At 45.8% G+C, this 15,897-nt stretch overlaps 1 protein-coding gene across 1 annotated transcript in view; it reads right to left on the reverse strand.

Annotated features, from left to right (window-relative positions):
• Positions 1-222: 222 nt before the first annotated feature.
• The window catches only part of LOC311315741 (sodium/hydrogen exchanger 2-like), a gene marked incomplete at both ends in the record, with an annotated part of 23,341 nt that continues 7,666 nt past the window's right edge, over positions 223-15,897 (reverse strand). Inside the window, 8 exons of the mRNA XM_084446444.1 lie at positions 223-599; positions 810-897; positions 1,098-1,214; positions 1,828-1,933; positions 3,681-3,848; positions 3,946-4,016; positions 4,362-4,451; positions 15,641-15,840. Of these exons, the coding sequence (XP_084302570.1) occupies positions 223-599; positions 810-897; positions 1,098-1,214; positions 1,828-1,933; positions 3,681-3,848; positions 3,946-4,016; positions 4,362-4,451; positions 15,641-15,840 (1,217 nt within the window). The remainder of the gene's footprint in view (positions 600-809; positions 898-1,097; positions 1,215-1,827; positions 1,934-3,680; positions 3,849-3,945; positions 4,017-4,361; positions 4,452-15,640; positions 15,841-15,897) is intronic.

Here is a 15,897-nt window from a genome sequence, read left to right on the forward strand (position 1 = left end):
TCCCCCTCCTCCTCTGTAATTCAGCTTGGTTCAGAGCTTGTCTGATACTCTAGCGTGTTGATCACTAGTGGAACACTTGTAATTAGCCAATGACTCCTATCTATGGTGCTTGTTCAACGACAGGAAGGCTTCTGCACACCTCAGTCTGCATGTCCTTCCCCAGGCCCAGATCACTGTCTCTCCCATGGCTTCCTGGTTGGCTTCCTGGTTGACTTCCTGGTTTTAAAGACTGGGCGAGGAACGGGAACCCTGGGACGACTGCCTGAGGAGCAGGGGGTTCTGCACCCCGGCCCGCCTGGGGTCCCAGGGCTCTGGAGCCCAGCCTGGAGGTGGAGGCAGAGGCGGGGGCTGCCGGGGGCCCTCCTCCCTCTCCTCCCCGGCCCCTCGGTCCTGTTGTGGCGGCGGGTCCCCCCGCTCAGAGAGACGTCTGCGAGGGGTCGGCACCGGAGCCCTCCTGCTCCCGGAGCTCCGTCGGAAGGATCCCTCGTCCACAAAGTCCACCCCAGGGGAGGGTGAGGGTTGTCTGGATGAGTCCACCTCCCTCAGGATGTCCAGGGGAACCAGAGAGCGGCCGGAGGAGCGTGGAGAAGGCCTGGACCCTGAGGGTCCACCTGGGTATGAACACACGCTTTGTTGCTTTGACGGCGTTCGGACGTATAACATCAAAGTCTTCATTTTTCTCAACCCAAATTGTGATTTAACGACAAAAAGCTATCTATCCACTATCAGAGGACACTTGGCTAAGTGGCTTTGCCTGATTTTTCTTTTGACCACAAGGTTGTGGGTATGGGCATGTGGACGGATCTCACCACCGTGGCTTGATCTTCTGAGTGGGAACGCTGCCTCCAGACTCTGGCTCGGCTGAAGAGAGTAGTACTTCTGGGTCCTGGGAGAAGCCTGAGAGACAGAGAGAGGGATTGAGGCAGAGAGAGAGAGAGAGGGAGAGAGAGAGAAATAAACAGATAGAGACTTGAATGTTTGTTCCTTGTTCTACAGGAGGAGAGAAAGAGAAAGCTGCATTCGGTTTGCTATATATAAAACACTGAGCTCCAGCTCGTGGGTTTAAGCTGGCGCCCAGGGGGCCGCCGGGGGCGTACCGGGTCTCTGGCGCTGCCTGCGCGCAGGCTGCGTCTGATGCTGGGATAGCGCCTCATCAGGATTTCTCTGGCCCGGCTGTTGTCCGGCAGCGAGTGCTTGTTACTGTAGGCCACCGTCTGAGGGCGTCAACAACACAGGGATAAACACAAACAAATGTGTCAAGGACACAAACAAAGTGCTAAATCACGAAGGCCGAACGTCAGCACTCTGACCAGACCGGACGCCATCAGGTTTGCTCTGAGACAAACAGGTCAACTAAAGTACCCAATCGGCTTTCCTTCATTCCTTCTTTTCCCACACCGGACACATGCACTGTAAAAGGTATCGCATGACTTTCCATGATAAAGTGAGGAAACCGTTGCCTTAAAAAATGAAGTAAAGGAACTTATTTCTGACAATATTTTTTGCAGGAACACATTACTAAGTTTAGTAAATTAACCTGAAATGTTTAAGAACAAAAAGTAGAACAAACTCAGTCAAAATGGGTAATGTCAACAGAGCACCAAAAATTAAGTCAGATGAACGTTTCTAAGTTAACAGGATATGATGTTTTACAGTGTAGTTGCTCTGCCGACCCCCACCCCTCATATTCTCATAGTTTAAAAGATCTCCATCCACAAACTGGACACGCGTGTGTGTGTGTGTGTGTGTGTGTGTGTGTGTGTGTGTGTGTGTGTGTGTGTGTGTGTCTGTGTGTGTGTGTGTGTGTTTGGTCGGGTGACAGCTCACCCTCTGGCGTATCTTGTACATGTTCTTGGACAGGATGTCATGCATGTTTTTCAGGTCCTCCTTCATGAACTTCTTCCTGGGTTTGGAAGAGGCTTTCCTCTCCTCACTGCATGTGCAAAACTGGGTTATTTCTCTTTTTAAAATTAAAATCATTATAACAATCAAAATGTTGGCAATAACATTTTGAAAAAAAAAACACATCTGTATCCTGGTTTTGGGTTTATAGTCAAATATTTTGGTGAAATTTGTAAAAAAATATTTAAAAAATAACAATAATAAGACTACAGCATGATAAATGACAAATTACAGCATGATATTGAACATTGCTCAATACTCATCATTTCACCAATCTGAACGCCGTTTCAAACAGGTGATGTGTAGGATCCAAAGAACGTTGTTCTGGTTCATGGTAGCATACTAATGAAGACTTTTGGAGATGTAGACGTTGACTGATTTTGCATACTTTGAAAAAGATTATGACGGACTTCTGAATTGACCAAAGGTTGCAGTGAGGCTTTTATCACAGTTCAGCAGAGGTGCTCTGTAGGACGTACTGGCGATTTATTTTGAGTTTTTTGGGGGTTAATGTGAAATGTCTAGAAATTAAAATTTGTTGTTAAAAGCCATGCCCAATTAATTCAATCATTAGTTTATACATCAACTGAGTAATGACCCTAGATCAAGTGAACCAAATTTGGTATGAATCCATGTAGCAGATTACCGGATATAAACATTTCACATTTGTGGCACCCCCTAGAGGCAGAATATCCCAAAACTGCGTAGCAAAGCTCGGACCTAGCATCCGAAAATGTGCACCAAATTTGGTTATCAACGCTTTAGCCATTTTTCATTCATGAGCATTTATGTAAAATTGAATTTAACAGCACAGTTTTAAAAATGCGTAATGTCAAATGCGTATTGACACATCGAAATATCTTTAGAAAGTGAAGTCCTTAGATGATCCTGCCAGATTTTTGGGATGATTGTCCCAACAGTTTCCAACGAGTTTTTGAGAAAATGGAAGAAAAGTCCCCAAATTATGCATTTTTAGTGCAGAAGACCATCGGAGTAAAGATGTAGATGAATTGATCAATTAAAATGATGTAAGGATTTTGACTGTACACTAAGCCGTTCTTGAGATAATTACGAAAACGTAAACATGATTGTTATAGCGCCACCTTGAGGTCAGTGACACAATGACATTTTATGTGCCTGCATAGTGGGTGGGATGTGCAAACTACCTGCCACTTTTCATGAGCTTTGAGCATAGTTTTAGAAAGAAAGAAAGAAAGAAAGAAAGAAAGAAAGAAAGAAAGAAAGAAAGAAAGAAAGAAAGAAAGAAAGAAAGAAAGAAAGAAAGAGAAAGAAAGTAAGCAGCTGCTACTGCAGCTTGGACCCCTACAGAACAAGAGTATGCACGTTTCTGCCATTCTTCTGACTGGATTTGGCAAAAGTTCTGTTACACTGACTGTCTGAAGGAGGAGAAGTACTCCCACCCACGATAATGGTTGGAGATAGGGGGATCTGTGGAGGAAAGGGGGATCTGTGGAGGAAAGGGGGATCTGTGGAGGGAAGGGGGATCTGCGGAGGGAAGGGGGATCTGCGGAGGGAAGGGGGATCTGTGGAGGGAAGGGGGATCTGCGGAGGGAAGGGGGATCTGCGGAGGGAAGGGGGATCTGTGGAGGGAAGGGGGATCTGCGGAGGGAAGGGGGATCTGCAGAGGGAAACGGAATGTAAGCTCACTGGACCAGGATGGTCTCAGGAGGCCAGGGCTCATCATGCTCATCGGGGCATATTTCCCTAGTAGAGGAAGGAGAGGAATGGGAGTGGGGACAGTGGGGTCCTGCACTTACTGGAGGGAGATGACAGAGGGCGCTGCGCTGACGTCCCCCATCGTGGTGTCCAGCAGCTCGATGGCGTTCTGGAGCTCCAGCTTCTTGTACAGAGCCACGATGCTGGACTCTGCTCGACTGTCCCGGATGAGAATCCTCCGTAACACCAGGTCGTTGAACCGCTTGAATCTGCCACAGACGAATAAAAGAGCAGACATTATGAGCACTGCATCAGATCTAAAGTTGGATGTTTTTATGAACCCAGACGTGTTGGTGGATGCTGTACTTGTCTTTCCAGTAGTAGTGGCTCCACTGACCACATAGGTCCTCTATCCCAGTTATGGTGTGTTCCATGAGCTGCAGAAACAAATGAGGGATCAACATTGAAAAAGAGGAAGACAACATTAGAGAATGTGCGAGAGAGATTGAGATGCGGAGAGAGAAGGAGAGAGAGAGAGAGAGATGAAACAGAGTCCTCGAGAGTCCCGAGTCGGTAGCAGGTTGTTGGTTAAACTCACTCCCCCAGTATGAATACTATCCACCTGTGCTTATGAAGCTAACTTTTCATCGGCATAACTGGTTAAAACGGTGTCTGTCCCACGGGAATCGTGGGTTCGAATCCCACCCCAGAGAAAGACAGAGAGAAGCAGCTGAATATACTGTATGTGTTATCTGGAAGGCTAACTAACGTTACATACATACCCTGGTGTGGACCTCCATGTTGATGGTGTTCAGTTGGCGATTGGTTCTTCGAACGTTCATATACTCAATCAGCGGCCGGATACTAATGCCCTGTATCGGAAGGGGATAAAACAGGTTGTTGTACATTAAAAAGAATAAAAATAAATACTTTTTCAATCACATTGTTTTCTTCCCTTTTGATGTATTTTATGGTGTTGTTCTTAGTGCTTATTTTTTCTCTTACAATGTATTTGGGCGGGGCTAGGCCATGCCGCTATACCAGGGTTTGTCAGATTGTCAGTCGGTGTGTCATGTCCAATGTTGGCCTGTATCTCTTTGTTGGCACCACAAGGGGCAGTAGTCCCTCCACACTTCTGTTACAAGCCCCTATGACTGACCGTGACATCACTCGCCTATATGGGTCTACACGGATAAGGCCTGTCTATTAATAGCAAGCTGTAAAGTTGCACAATACAACTGTGATAGCCAGTTAGCTCACGATACGGTAACTCTCGGTGGAGTTTTGGGACACTACACTGAAAGTCATTGCGTGGGATATTCATGGATGAAAGCAAGCAGTACGCGCCCAGTATCATGTAAACAAACCGAGCACAGTAGCTGGAGTTTTCGGGCCCTACACTGACAGTCATTGCATTGGATATTCATTACATTACAGTCATTTAGCAGACGCTTTTATCCAAAGCAACTAACAATAATTGCATTTAACGTAGGAAAAGCCAATGTACTACTACTTGCCAGAACTCACAAGTGCATCTCCGTTCTAAAACAAGTGAATAAGAGCACGATCTAGTGCTGAAGGCAAAGTGCAAGAATAGCAATCTCAAAATACAATAGGTGCTTAAGAGGGAGGATTGTTGTAGTACTTCTTGAAGAGATGAGTTTTGAGTCTGTGAGGAAAGATGGGCAGCGACTCTGCTGTCCTGACGTCAGTGGGCAGTTCGTTCCACCACTGTGGGGCCAGGACAGAGAAGAGCTGTGACCGTGTCGATCAACCGCAGGGGCCTCGGAGTGATGGTTCAGCCAGTCGCCCCGAGGTAGCAAAGCGTAGCGGTTGGGAGGGGGTATAGGGTTTGACCATGGCCTGGAGGTAGGAGGGGGCTGTTCGTTTCATTGCCCTGCATGCTAGTGCCAGAGTTTTAAAATGGATGTGAGCCGCTACAGAGAGCCAGTGTAGGGAACGGAGAAGGAGGGAGTTGCAGTAGTCCAGGCGGGAGATGACCAGGGCCTGGATGAGCACCTGCGCTGTTTCATCAGTGAGGAAAGGTCGAATTCTCCTGATGTTGTAGAGCAGGAATCTGCAGGAGCGTGTGATGGATGTGATGTGCGGAGAATGACAGTTGGTCATCCAGGGTCACACCCAGATTCCTTGCAGTCCGAGTCGGGGTCACCACTGTGTCTTCAATGGTGATGGCCAGGTCCCGGTGCGGGCAGCCCTTCCCCGGGGGGAACAGCAGCTCAGTGTTGTCCAGTTTGATCTTGAGGTGATGTGTCGTCATCCACTCCGAGATGTCAGCCAAGCACCCAGCTATGCGTGTCTCCACTTGTGTATCAGAAAAGGGGAAATGACAGGACCAGTTGGGTGTCATAGCAGTGATAGGAGAAGCCATGCGAGTGAATGACAGAGCCCAGGGATGTGGTGTGTGTTCCACAATTCGCATGAGCCGACCTACAGTATTCATGGAGGCAAGCAAGCAGTACGCGCCCAGAATCATGCAAACAAACCCAGGCACTGACTATGTCAGTTTGTATTCAGTTTCCATGTTCAGTTTTGGGTGAAAGAGGTTACTGCAGGTGAAAGAGGCACTTCAATGCTAATTGTTCTGGGCCATTCAGACCGAGAGAGAGTCATACTCCGCCAACAATAGGCATGACGGCTCAATCAAGACCTACAGGAGCTGCCCGTGATTGTCCCCCGTGAAGATGTGGTCAATGGAATGAAAGGGGTAGGTCCAGCAGGGCGCGTTCGTCTTTCAAATGGATGATTTGTACAGCAACGTAGGGCGCCCAGTGTCATGTAAACAAATTGTGGGACGTGATGTGAAATTGCGAGCGATGTGTACGGCAGCTGTGTTGGATGCAAGCAGTACGCGCCCAGTATCATGTAAACACAGTAAGCACTTCAAACTCATTGAAACTTTTCGTAGTGAATCACGTGGCTCAATGGACAGTCTGCAGGCTACTTTGGACTCTTTTGGATCACGTCTTACGGAGGTTGAAACATCACTGCAACATTGCGATGATAGAATTACTGCACTCAAAGCCAAATGTGATGCACTGGAGAGGAGTAATAAGAGGCTAATGGCTAAAACGGAAGACCTGGAATCGAGGAGCAGACGCCAGAATCTTCGCGTGCTTGGTATCCCAGAAAACATGGAGGGGCCTCAAGTCACGAGCTTCATGACCGAGTTTTTCGCTGAGACGTTGGGTATAGATGTACCCAGCGGACCCGAGATGCTGGACAGGGCACATCGCATTGCCTCTCGCTCGAGCGGTCCGAAAGCCCCCCCGAGACCCATGATCGTGAGGGTTCACCACTATAGAGTGGTGCAGCGCATCCTGCAGCTATCGAGGGAAAAGGGCCCGCTTACCTTCCGTGGACAAAGGGTGCACATCTTCCCGGATTTCACTTCTGAAGTCGGCAAGCAGAGAGCCTCATTCAACAACATCAAGCTGAAGCTGGCCGCCAACGTCAGATACGGTCTGCTATTCCCTGCTCGGCTACAGGTGTCGTTTGCTAACAAGAGGCACAGCTTTGACACACCGGAGGAGGTGGAATAATTCTACGCGGAGACCATTGCCCAGACGCTCCAGTCAGGAAAGGCAGCAGAGGGTGCTGACACGTAACTTTTCAGCACTTCGTTTCTTTTGAATGATAGCCTGACACATTTGACTAACCCAGACTACTAGACACAAGCCCCGGTGTTAGATCATATTTTATTCCTTTTAGACCATCACTATCTCACGGGACTTGATTGGGGTGAGTTTGAGTGTCACACGGTTTTGTTTTATTTATCAATCAGACGTTTGTGAATATTGTTAGTTATGGAGTACTGGTTTAGTGCAAGTTTAGGATGCACAGTTTAGAGAGCGTTAGACGCCAGGTTCAGGGAGGCGTTTGGAGAGCTGGGGAAGGGTTGGTTTTGTTTTTGTCCCCCACATTGTCTGTCTGTGTCATTCATGTTTTTGTCAGGAGGTTTATTATATTGAATATTTACATAGTGACTGGGGGATCGGATAGAGTTATCACCGATACCATTTGGAAATATGGTTGATAATGCAACAATCAAACTATGCACTTGGAATGTCCACGGGATTCATGGCCCTATAAAACGAAAGAAAATTCTTAACTACTTGAAAAAGGAGAAGGTACAAATAGCACTGATCCAAGAAACACATTTGGATGACAACGAGCACTTAAAGTTAAAAAGAGGATGGGTGGGCCAGGTCTACTACTCCTCTTTTACTACTAGAAGCAGAGGTGTGGCCATTCTGGTGCATAAGTCATTGCCATTGACGGGAGTGGAAGTTAGAGCAGACAAATCAGGCAGATATGTTATGATTAAGGGGACGCTGTTTGGGGACGCTGTTTCCTATTTAAATGTATATGCCCCTCCCATTCGATCCACTGATTTTTATACTGAGGTGTTTTCCTTGTTCTCGGATTGGATTGTGGACTCCTCAGTGATAGCTGGTGATTTCAACTGTTGTCTTAATTCACGGCTGGATAAATCTCACAAAACAGCACAATCTAATCTGGGGTATAGCCAGTCACTTCTTGGATGTTGCAAGGATATACATTTTATTGACACATGGAGGTCACTCCACCCCACCGATAAGCAGTATAGTATATTTTATTCAGGGGTCCACAACTCATCCTCTAGGATCGATTATTTTTTCACGCCTGAATGCGCCCTCCAGAAAGTGCTCTCCTGCTCAATTGGTAATATTATTATTAGTGACCACTCATCTATATTTTTGGTCTCGTCCAGCAAGGCCCAACGACTCAAAGGACAATGGAGGTTTGCTAATCATCTTCTTAAGAACCCACATTTTAGACTGTATCTTACAGATCAGTTCAAGCATTTTATCATTGAGAATAGCACCCCAGATGTGACGCCTAGTCTACTCTGGGAGACAGCTAAGGCGGTAATTCGGGGCTTTACTATATCGTTTTCAGCGAATCTAAAGAAAAAGCAAAGGGCTGAGCAACAGGCACTGGAAGAACAAGTGGGTAGGCTTCAAGGGGAGTTTAACCTCAAGCCCTTGGAGGTTCTGAGACTTAAAATTGATGCTACTACAGCAGCCCTGGACACTCTCCTATCTACTGAGGCCCAGAAATCCATTCTGTTTGCTAAGCACAGGATGTATGAATTTGGGAATAAGCCAAGTAAATATCTGGCCAACCTGGTTAAGGCAAGAACTGCCCCCCAGGCTATCCCCATCATAAAAGACCGGGCTGGTAATATATTTCATAACAATACGGATATTAGTAATTCATTTCTTGAATTTTATAAGCAGTTGTACACTTCGGAGTCGGACAGTCACTCTGAGGCTTTGATGTACACCTTTCTTTCATCTATTAATCTTCCCCAAGCCTCGGATGCACAGAAAGAGTTGTTGAACAGACCAGTCACCCGTAAGGAAGTCATAGATGCTATTAATGACCTACAGAATAACAAGGCCCCTGGGCCAGACGGTCTAACTCCTGAATTTTTTAAGGTGTTCCAGGACCCGCTGATTGACCCTCTGGTCAATATGCTGTCCCATTCCTTTGAATCTGGGACTCTGCCTGGCACTATGATGGATGCAAACATCTCACTGATTCTGAAAAAGGGCAAGCCGGCAGAAGACTGCGCCTCCTACAGGTCAATTGCTTTGCTGGATGTGGACCGGAAATTACTTGCCAAAATATTGTTTAAAGGCTTGAGGGTATTCTCCCAGACCACATCTCAGTAGATCAGACCGGTTTAATACTGGGTCGCAATTCATGTAATAATGTTAGGAGGCTTCTGAACCTCATACAATATGGTATAAAATTGAAGTCCAAATCTCTGGTGATCTCCCTCGATGCAGAGAAGGCCTTTGATAGAGTGGAGTGGCCTTACCTGCTGGGTGTCCTTTCCAAATTTAACCTCGGTGATAACTTTATTAAATGGATATCTATCCTATACGCCGCCCCACGTGCTTCAGTCATTACGAATGGCATGAAGTCTCCTGCGTTCACGGTAGGGCGAGGGACCAGACAGGGCTGTCCCATCTCACCCCTCCTGTTCGCTCTCGCCATAGAGCCCTTGGCAGAGGCCATTAGGAATGACCCATTGGTGATGGGCATAGAGGTGGGTCGCGTACAGCACAAGATTTCGCTATACGCGGACGACATCTTAGTTTATCTTAGTAATCCTGCGACCTCCATCGCAAGAGTGGTCGATATAATTAGATCCTTTGGCCAATTCTCAGGTTACAAGATTAACTACTCTAAGTCTGAGGCAATGCCACTGACCCCTAATGTGTCCTGGTCCCCAACTTGCTCTGCCCCTTTCCGTTGGTCCCCATCGGGTTTTGTCTACCTAGGTATACGTATTACCCCTTCCCTCAATGGCCTGTACAAAGCCAATTTTATGCCCCTAATTCGTACGATTAAAGAAGACCTGGCTTGCTGGACGGCTCTACCACTGTCTCTTCTGGGAAGAGTGAATCTTTTTAAGATGAATATACTTCCGCGGCTCTTGTACCCCTTTCAAATGATTCCATTTCTTTTAACGAGAAAGTCAATTACATCTATAAATAGCTCTCTGTCCTCTTTCCTTTGGAGAAATAAACGGGCTAGGTTGAAGCTTACTGTACTGCAACGTCCTCTCGAGCAAGGTGGTATGGCTGTGCCAGACATTAAACGCTACCAAATCGCTTGCCTTTGTAGTTATCTGTGGCATTGGTTTAGAGAGGACCCTAAATCTACCTGGCTTGCCCTAGAAGCTGAGCCAGTGGCCCCTATCCCTCTTCGTAACATTTTATATGCCTCTAGGAAGTGGGTTTGTAATAAGGTAAAGGGTAATATTATCCTACAGAACACCCTGAAAGTTTGGAGACTGACTAGGAAGCTAGAGAACCAGGAGGGCCAAATCTCTCTTCTCACTCCTCTTTACTTAAACCCAGATTTTTCCCCTGGTTTGTCGGACCATGCCTTCTCTTTATGGTATGAAAGGGGGGTAAGGACTGTAGGCGACTTGATGTTGAATGGTAATATTATGTCTTTTGAGCAGCTCAGGGAGAAATACAATCTCTCTCGGAATACTTTTTCAGGTACCTGCAAATGCGCAGTTTCATCACCTCCACTATTAAGTTGTGTCCCAATGGGTTTTCTCTTTCGGCAGTGGAAAAGGTTACTCAGAATCCTGACTCTAAGAAACTTATTACCAGGTTCTACTGTGCCCTATCATATCCAGACAATGAATGTACAGCTCGTGTTAGGTCTCTCTGGGAAGTGGATTTTGGGGAATCTATCCTGGATGATGATTGGGATGGGGTTTGGTTGAGTTCTTCGGGTTGCTTATTTACTAACAAAGCTAGGGAACAGCAATTTAGGATTGTACATAGACTTCAAATTACTCCAGTGAAACGTAACAGGTTCAACCCTTTACTTTCAAAATACTGTGTTAAATGTAAGACTGCCCAAGGTACATATTTTCATTGCATTTTTGATTGCCCTGTTATCACTGACTTCTGGGTCAAAGTATGTAGGGAAATTAATACTGTATTTAAGAGAAGTTTAACCATTCACCCTATCTTTTGCATTCTTGGTATACAATCTGGGGCACTGAACCTTAACCCCTCTTCGTTGAAGCTGCTTAAGGTGCTTTTGTTCAGTGCAAGGAGATGTGTGCTCCATCAGTGGATCTCAGATGCAGCCCCCACAGTTGCCCAATGGACTCGGAGCATTATGGAACTCATCCCCTTAGAGGCTATAAGCTTCTGGCTCAAGGACAAACCTTTTGAGTTCTTCCGTATTTGGGACCCCTTCCTGGGGCCTCATTTATCAAAGAGCGTGTAAATTCAGGTGTAAAAGAGGGCGTACGACGAAAACGCGGAAAATGCGAAATGTAGCGTACGACGAGAATATTTACACGCTTTTCGGATCTATCAAAAATGTCGTATGCCCTTTTCTGCACGGGAAATCCGAGACCGGCGGGGAAGAGAGCGTACGCACACGCGCCCCGTGTTCCGCCCCCTCCACGCCCTAATCCAACCATATATGGTCAAAACCATGAGTGGCCAAACGTGGTTTCCCGGAAGGAACCGGCTTAAAAAGGTAGCGTGGAGCACCCAGGCGGGACAATGAAACATGGAACGAAGAGCTAAGAAGAGGAACTTTTCGGAGACGGAGGTGCATGTGCTTGTTGGTGAGGTCCACGCGAGGAAGACAATCCTCTTCGGAAGGTATTAATAGCCTACCTTTGTCTGTTTGCTCCTACAGCTTAGTAGCCTACTTTAGCTACGTTTTGTGCATCTAGGATTTGGCATACACGGACATACTGTAACATGTGGCTGTGAGGAAAGGAAAAATTCTGTGGTAGGCTATGATTAAATTAGGACCAAAAACAGGGAACAATAACGCAGATGACCACTTCATAATGTTAGAACACATTAAACATTTTCCCCTCTGGGAATTTAAGACTCATCTAAATCACCCGGTAAATCACAGCATTTATTTGACTGCCAACAGAAAAACATATCAAATGAATATGGCTGCACAATGAAATGTTAAATGCATAATCAAGTTCACAGACAAACTCAAATAAAATGATTGAAATTGTTTCTCCAGACTCTGACGTGGGGTGGGACTCAGAGGAGGGGGAGTCTGCAGTGGTCCTTGACCTGACGGTCGTGCCCCCGCGAGTTGTAGCCTCCACCTCCAGCGCGCCGGCCTCCACCTTCTTATCAGCTTTGAATATATATCTTGGCAAACATAACACGGGATGATGTACAAGGAGGGGACAGATACCTAGTGAAAGTAGCCTACTATTGGTTGCTAGTAAAAAGACAATAACGAGGGCTTGGTATAAGGTGGGACCCCCAACCAAGGAGCAGTGGCTGGGTGTTGTGGAGGAGATGTATGTTAGGGAGAGGTTCACGCATGCATTGAGGATGCATGAAGGAAAGTTTGAAGGGAGATGGGAAAAATGGATGGATTATAGAAGGAAGTGTGATGATACCACTAATACTGAAGTTGTCATATTTGAGTAAGAAAAAAAAGCAGCATGGATGGAAGTACCCATAAGCTGTTATTGTAAGTTTTTATGTTTTATTGTATTGTCGTTGTATGGATGGAAAATGCTAATAAAGATTAAAGTAAATAAGACAAAGAATATGTATCTTGGCTATGCACACACCAATAAGCCAGCCGTCACGCGCAGCGCCTGCCTCCAGTCTAGCCCTACCCTGCTGTGCGCCAGGATGAATGAGTCATGCGTGGAGCCAGGCCACCGTGCCACTACACTTGTGATGAGCATGTCGGCGTCACATATGATTTGGGTATTTATAGTGTGCACATTTTAGCGATTCACATAGACGTATTCATTCACTGATGGTGCCCTTATGTGGGTGCAGTCGCCATCGCCGTCACCTCTTTGGAGTTCTATCTCGGCCAGTAGGCCAAGTAGCGCCGGATTCATTTAGGCTCGCATTACGCACAGGAGGACTGTCATTTATATGCTTACCAAAGAGCAAACAGGTCCACATGATCACATATTAATGACAATCTAATTGGTCAATTATTGCCGTTTGATGGAGTGCCTGCATTAGGTGTGTGACATATAGCGCGGAAAGGTTTTGGACAGCGCATAGGTTCAGTTTTGGGAACAAATCCATATCGGAGCATGAATGAGCCGGTTAGAGGACACGTCTAATCTTGCATTGCGATATATGTTTGTGCTGAATTGGCCTAGTAGCCTACATGATTGTGCGTTCATGAACTGTCGCTCTTATTCTCTCCGTCAAACATAGTAATTCACCGACGCACCACCTGCGTCGCCAGTTCCCCCTGTGTTCAAGAAGGGCGTAGAACACCGTGTAAATCGGTAGGACAAGCTGAGAGGTGTCCTACAAAAGCGCGGAGAAAGGCGACTAAATTTTCGCCCTTACGGCTTGATAAATCGCAATGTGGGGGGGGCAAATGGCGTACGCCTGAACTCGCGAAAAAGACCGTGTAAAAGAAGGCGTACCTCAATGATAAATGAGGCCCCTGGACTATATTGGTGATGATGGCGCCCGGGCCATAAGGACTGGTCTCTACGGTCTAGCGTGGACTGGGATCTCGAGACACATCGCTCTGTAGGCCTAAATGTTTTCGTGTCCTTTTGTCAACACCAGTACGTCTGATTTCCCTGTCACGTATAACATAGTTGTTTCAGCCTTCTGTTTTGTTGTTGTTGTTGTTGTGTGTTTATTTTGTTTGTTTTTTGTTTTGTCTTGTGTATCTGTGTGTGGGGAGGTAGTTCTGGGTTTGGGGTGTGTTTGGAAAAACGGTACATTTTGTGGTCTCATTACTCTTGTTTGCTTGAATGGTGGACCCTGTGAAAATCAATAAATATACTTTAAAAAAAAAGCACTGATGCAACAGATGGAAATATCAGGTAGTATTCATGTTCAGTTTTGAATGTTGAATCCCCAATAAATTGTTGAAATTCTAATGATGTGCAAATGTGGTTTTGTCAACTATGGTTCTGTCTGCTAAAGGCAAGCTGTAAAGTTGCACTATAGATCCTTTCAGAGTTTACATGCTGTCACTGTACCCAAATGTTTGTAAACAATGATGACGTAGTGAAAGTGCGTGGGCATTTTGGCACCGGAAGTGGCAGAGAAATGGCGGAGTGTACTGACCTTAGCTTTTTAACTTTTTAACTTAACTTTTTATTTGCACTCAAAACCTGGTTGAGCCTAGGATGCAGACCGTCTTCGTCTAGTAGGATTTACAAACTTATTCGCCATAGACACAATTTGGCTGAGAGCAAGTGTTAATTTCATAAACTGGTTATAGCATTAAAACACACAGGCCTAATAGCCTACAGTATATATTAGATTCACCAGGATATTTTATTGTACATTGTCTTTTGGACATTTCAGGCTTGGGTCATGCTTCAGCCATGCAGCTGCAGTATTATTCAGTAGAGCTCTGTGCTAGGATGGGAAGGAGAGAGAAAGCGATTACTTCTGGAGTGTGCATGTGGAAAGATATAAGCAGGAAAGATGTCGAGCCAGCTCCATTGACTTCCACAAACCAAAGACGCTAGGCAGTCATATTATTTGATTGTGCTCAACCCGGAAAGTCGCAATTATAAGGATTCTGTCAATGTTTTTGCTGCATGTGTTTGTATGAATTGTTGTTGATGCTGGCGCGATGCTCGCCCTGTGGGGGGTTGATATGCCATCAACTCCATCTTTTATATTACATACAGTTCTCTCACACACACACACACACACACACACACACACACACACACACACACACGTTGGTACTAGCCACCATATACACACACACATTCCACATTTCATATGCCATGAACCCCACCTTTTGTTAACATACAGCATTCACACACATTCTTCCTGTAAAACAAAATCTCCCGAGTGCTTACGTCAGCAGTGCAAGAGCAAGGTCAACCAATAATCTCATGACATCCACGCGTCAATCAATGCTTTCCGTCTATCGAATCTGTCTTAAATTGTTATAACCCGGCCACTTGTCAATGTTAATGTCAAATTCCTCTAAACGTTATGTCCCACCACTATAGCCTGTTTGAGTCAAAATACATCAAACCATGGAAGTTAGATGATTAAGCATTAAGGAAAATTTGGAGTCATGAGTTGTGTATTACCTAATTCAGTTAAGTGCTGTTGTTTACAGTTCTGATATTATTACGGTTGGGTGTTCAGGTCTGCCTACACTTAGCTTATCTAAGAACTATGCTACTAAAAATTTACTTCTAAGGGCCAATACTAAACTGTAACTTTCATATGTTCATATGAATATTATTTCAGCTATTTCAATGGCATGTCTAGCTGGTTCCATCCTACTAACCAGTCCTGAAAAGAAACAAGCCAGCCCTGCCCATAAGCCAGGCCTTTACCTGGTCTGGTTGTGTTATTTAAATTCCTTCATTTTGTTTGCTTTGTAATCCTGTTTTCAAAAGTACTATAACATAAAGTGTATTATTATATCATTATTACATTCTCAGCATAGCACAATATTGTGACGAGTAGAAGCATTTCCCAAAGCCGCTCCATACCTGGATGAAGACGGTGAATAAGATGACGGCGATGGACGCGGTGACGAACAGTTTCCTGCGGTTGATGTTGTCCGGCAGGGTGAACACCAGGGAGAAGCAGATGGCGCCGCGCACGCCGCCGTACGCCAGACCAAACTGGTCTTTGTAGTTGAAGGGGATGGTACGGAAAGGGTTCGCGATCTGCGTCAAAACCAGCACGCCTGAGGACGACGGAGAGAGCGGGAGAAAAGTGTTGAGGATTTATTCCAAACTTCCTC

This window comes from Borostomias antarcticus (genome assembly GCF_949987555.1).
Source record: "Borostomias antarcticus genome assembly, chromosome: 12".
In the NCBI taxonomy this organism is placed as follows: domain Eukaryota; kingdom Metazoa; phylum Chordata; class Actinopteri; order Stomiiformes; family Stomiidae; genus Borostomias; species Borostomias antarcticus.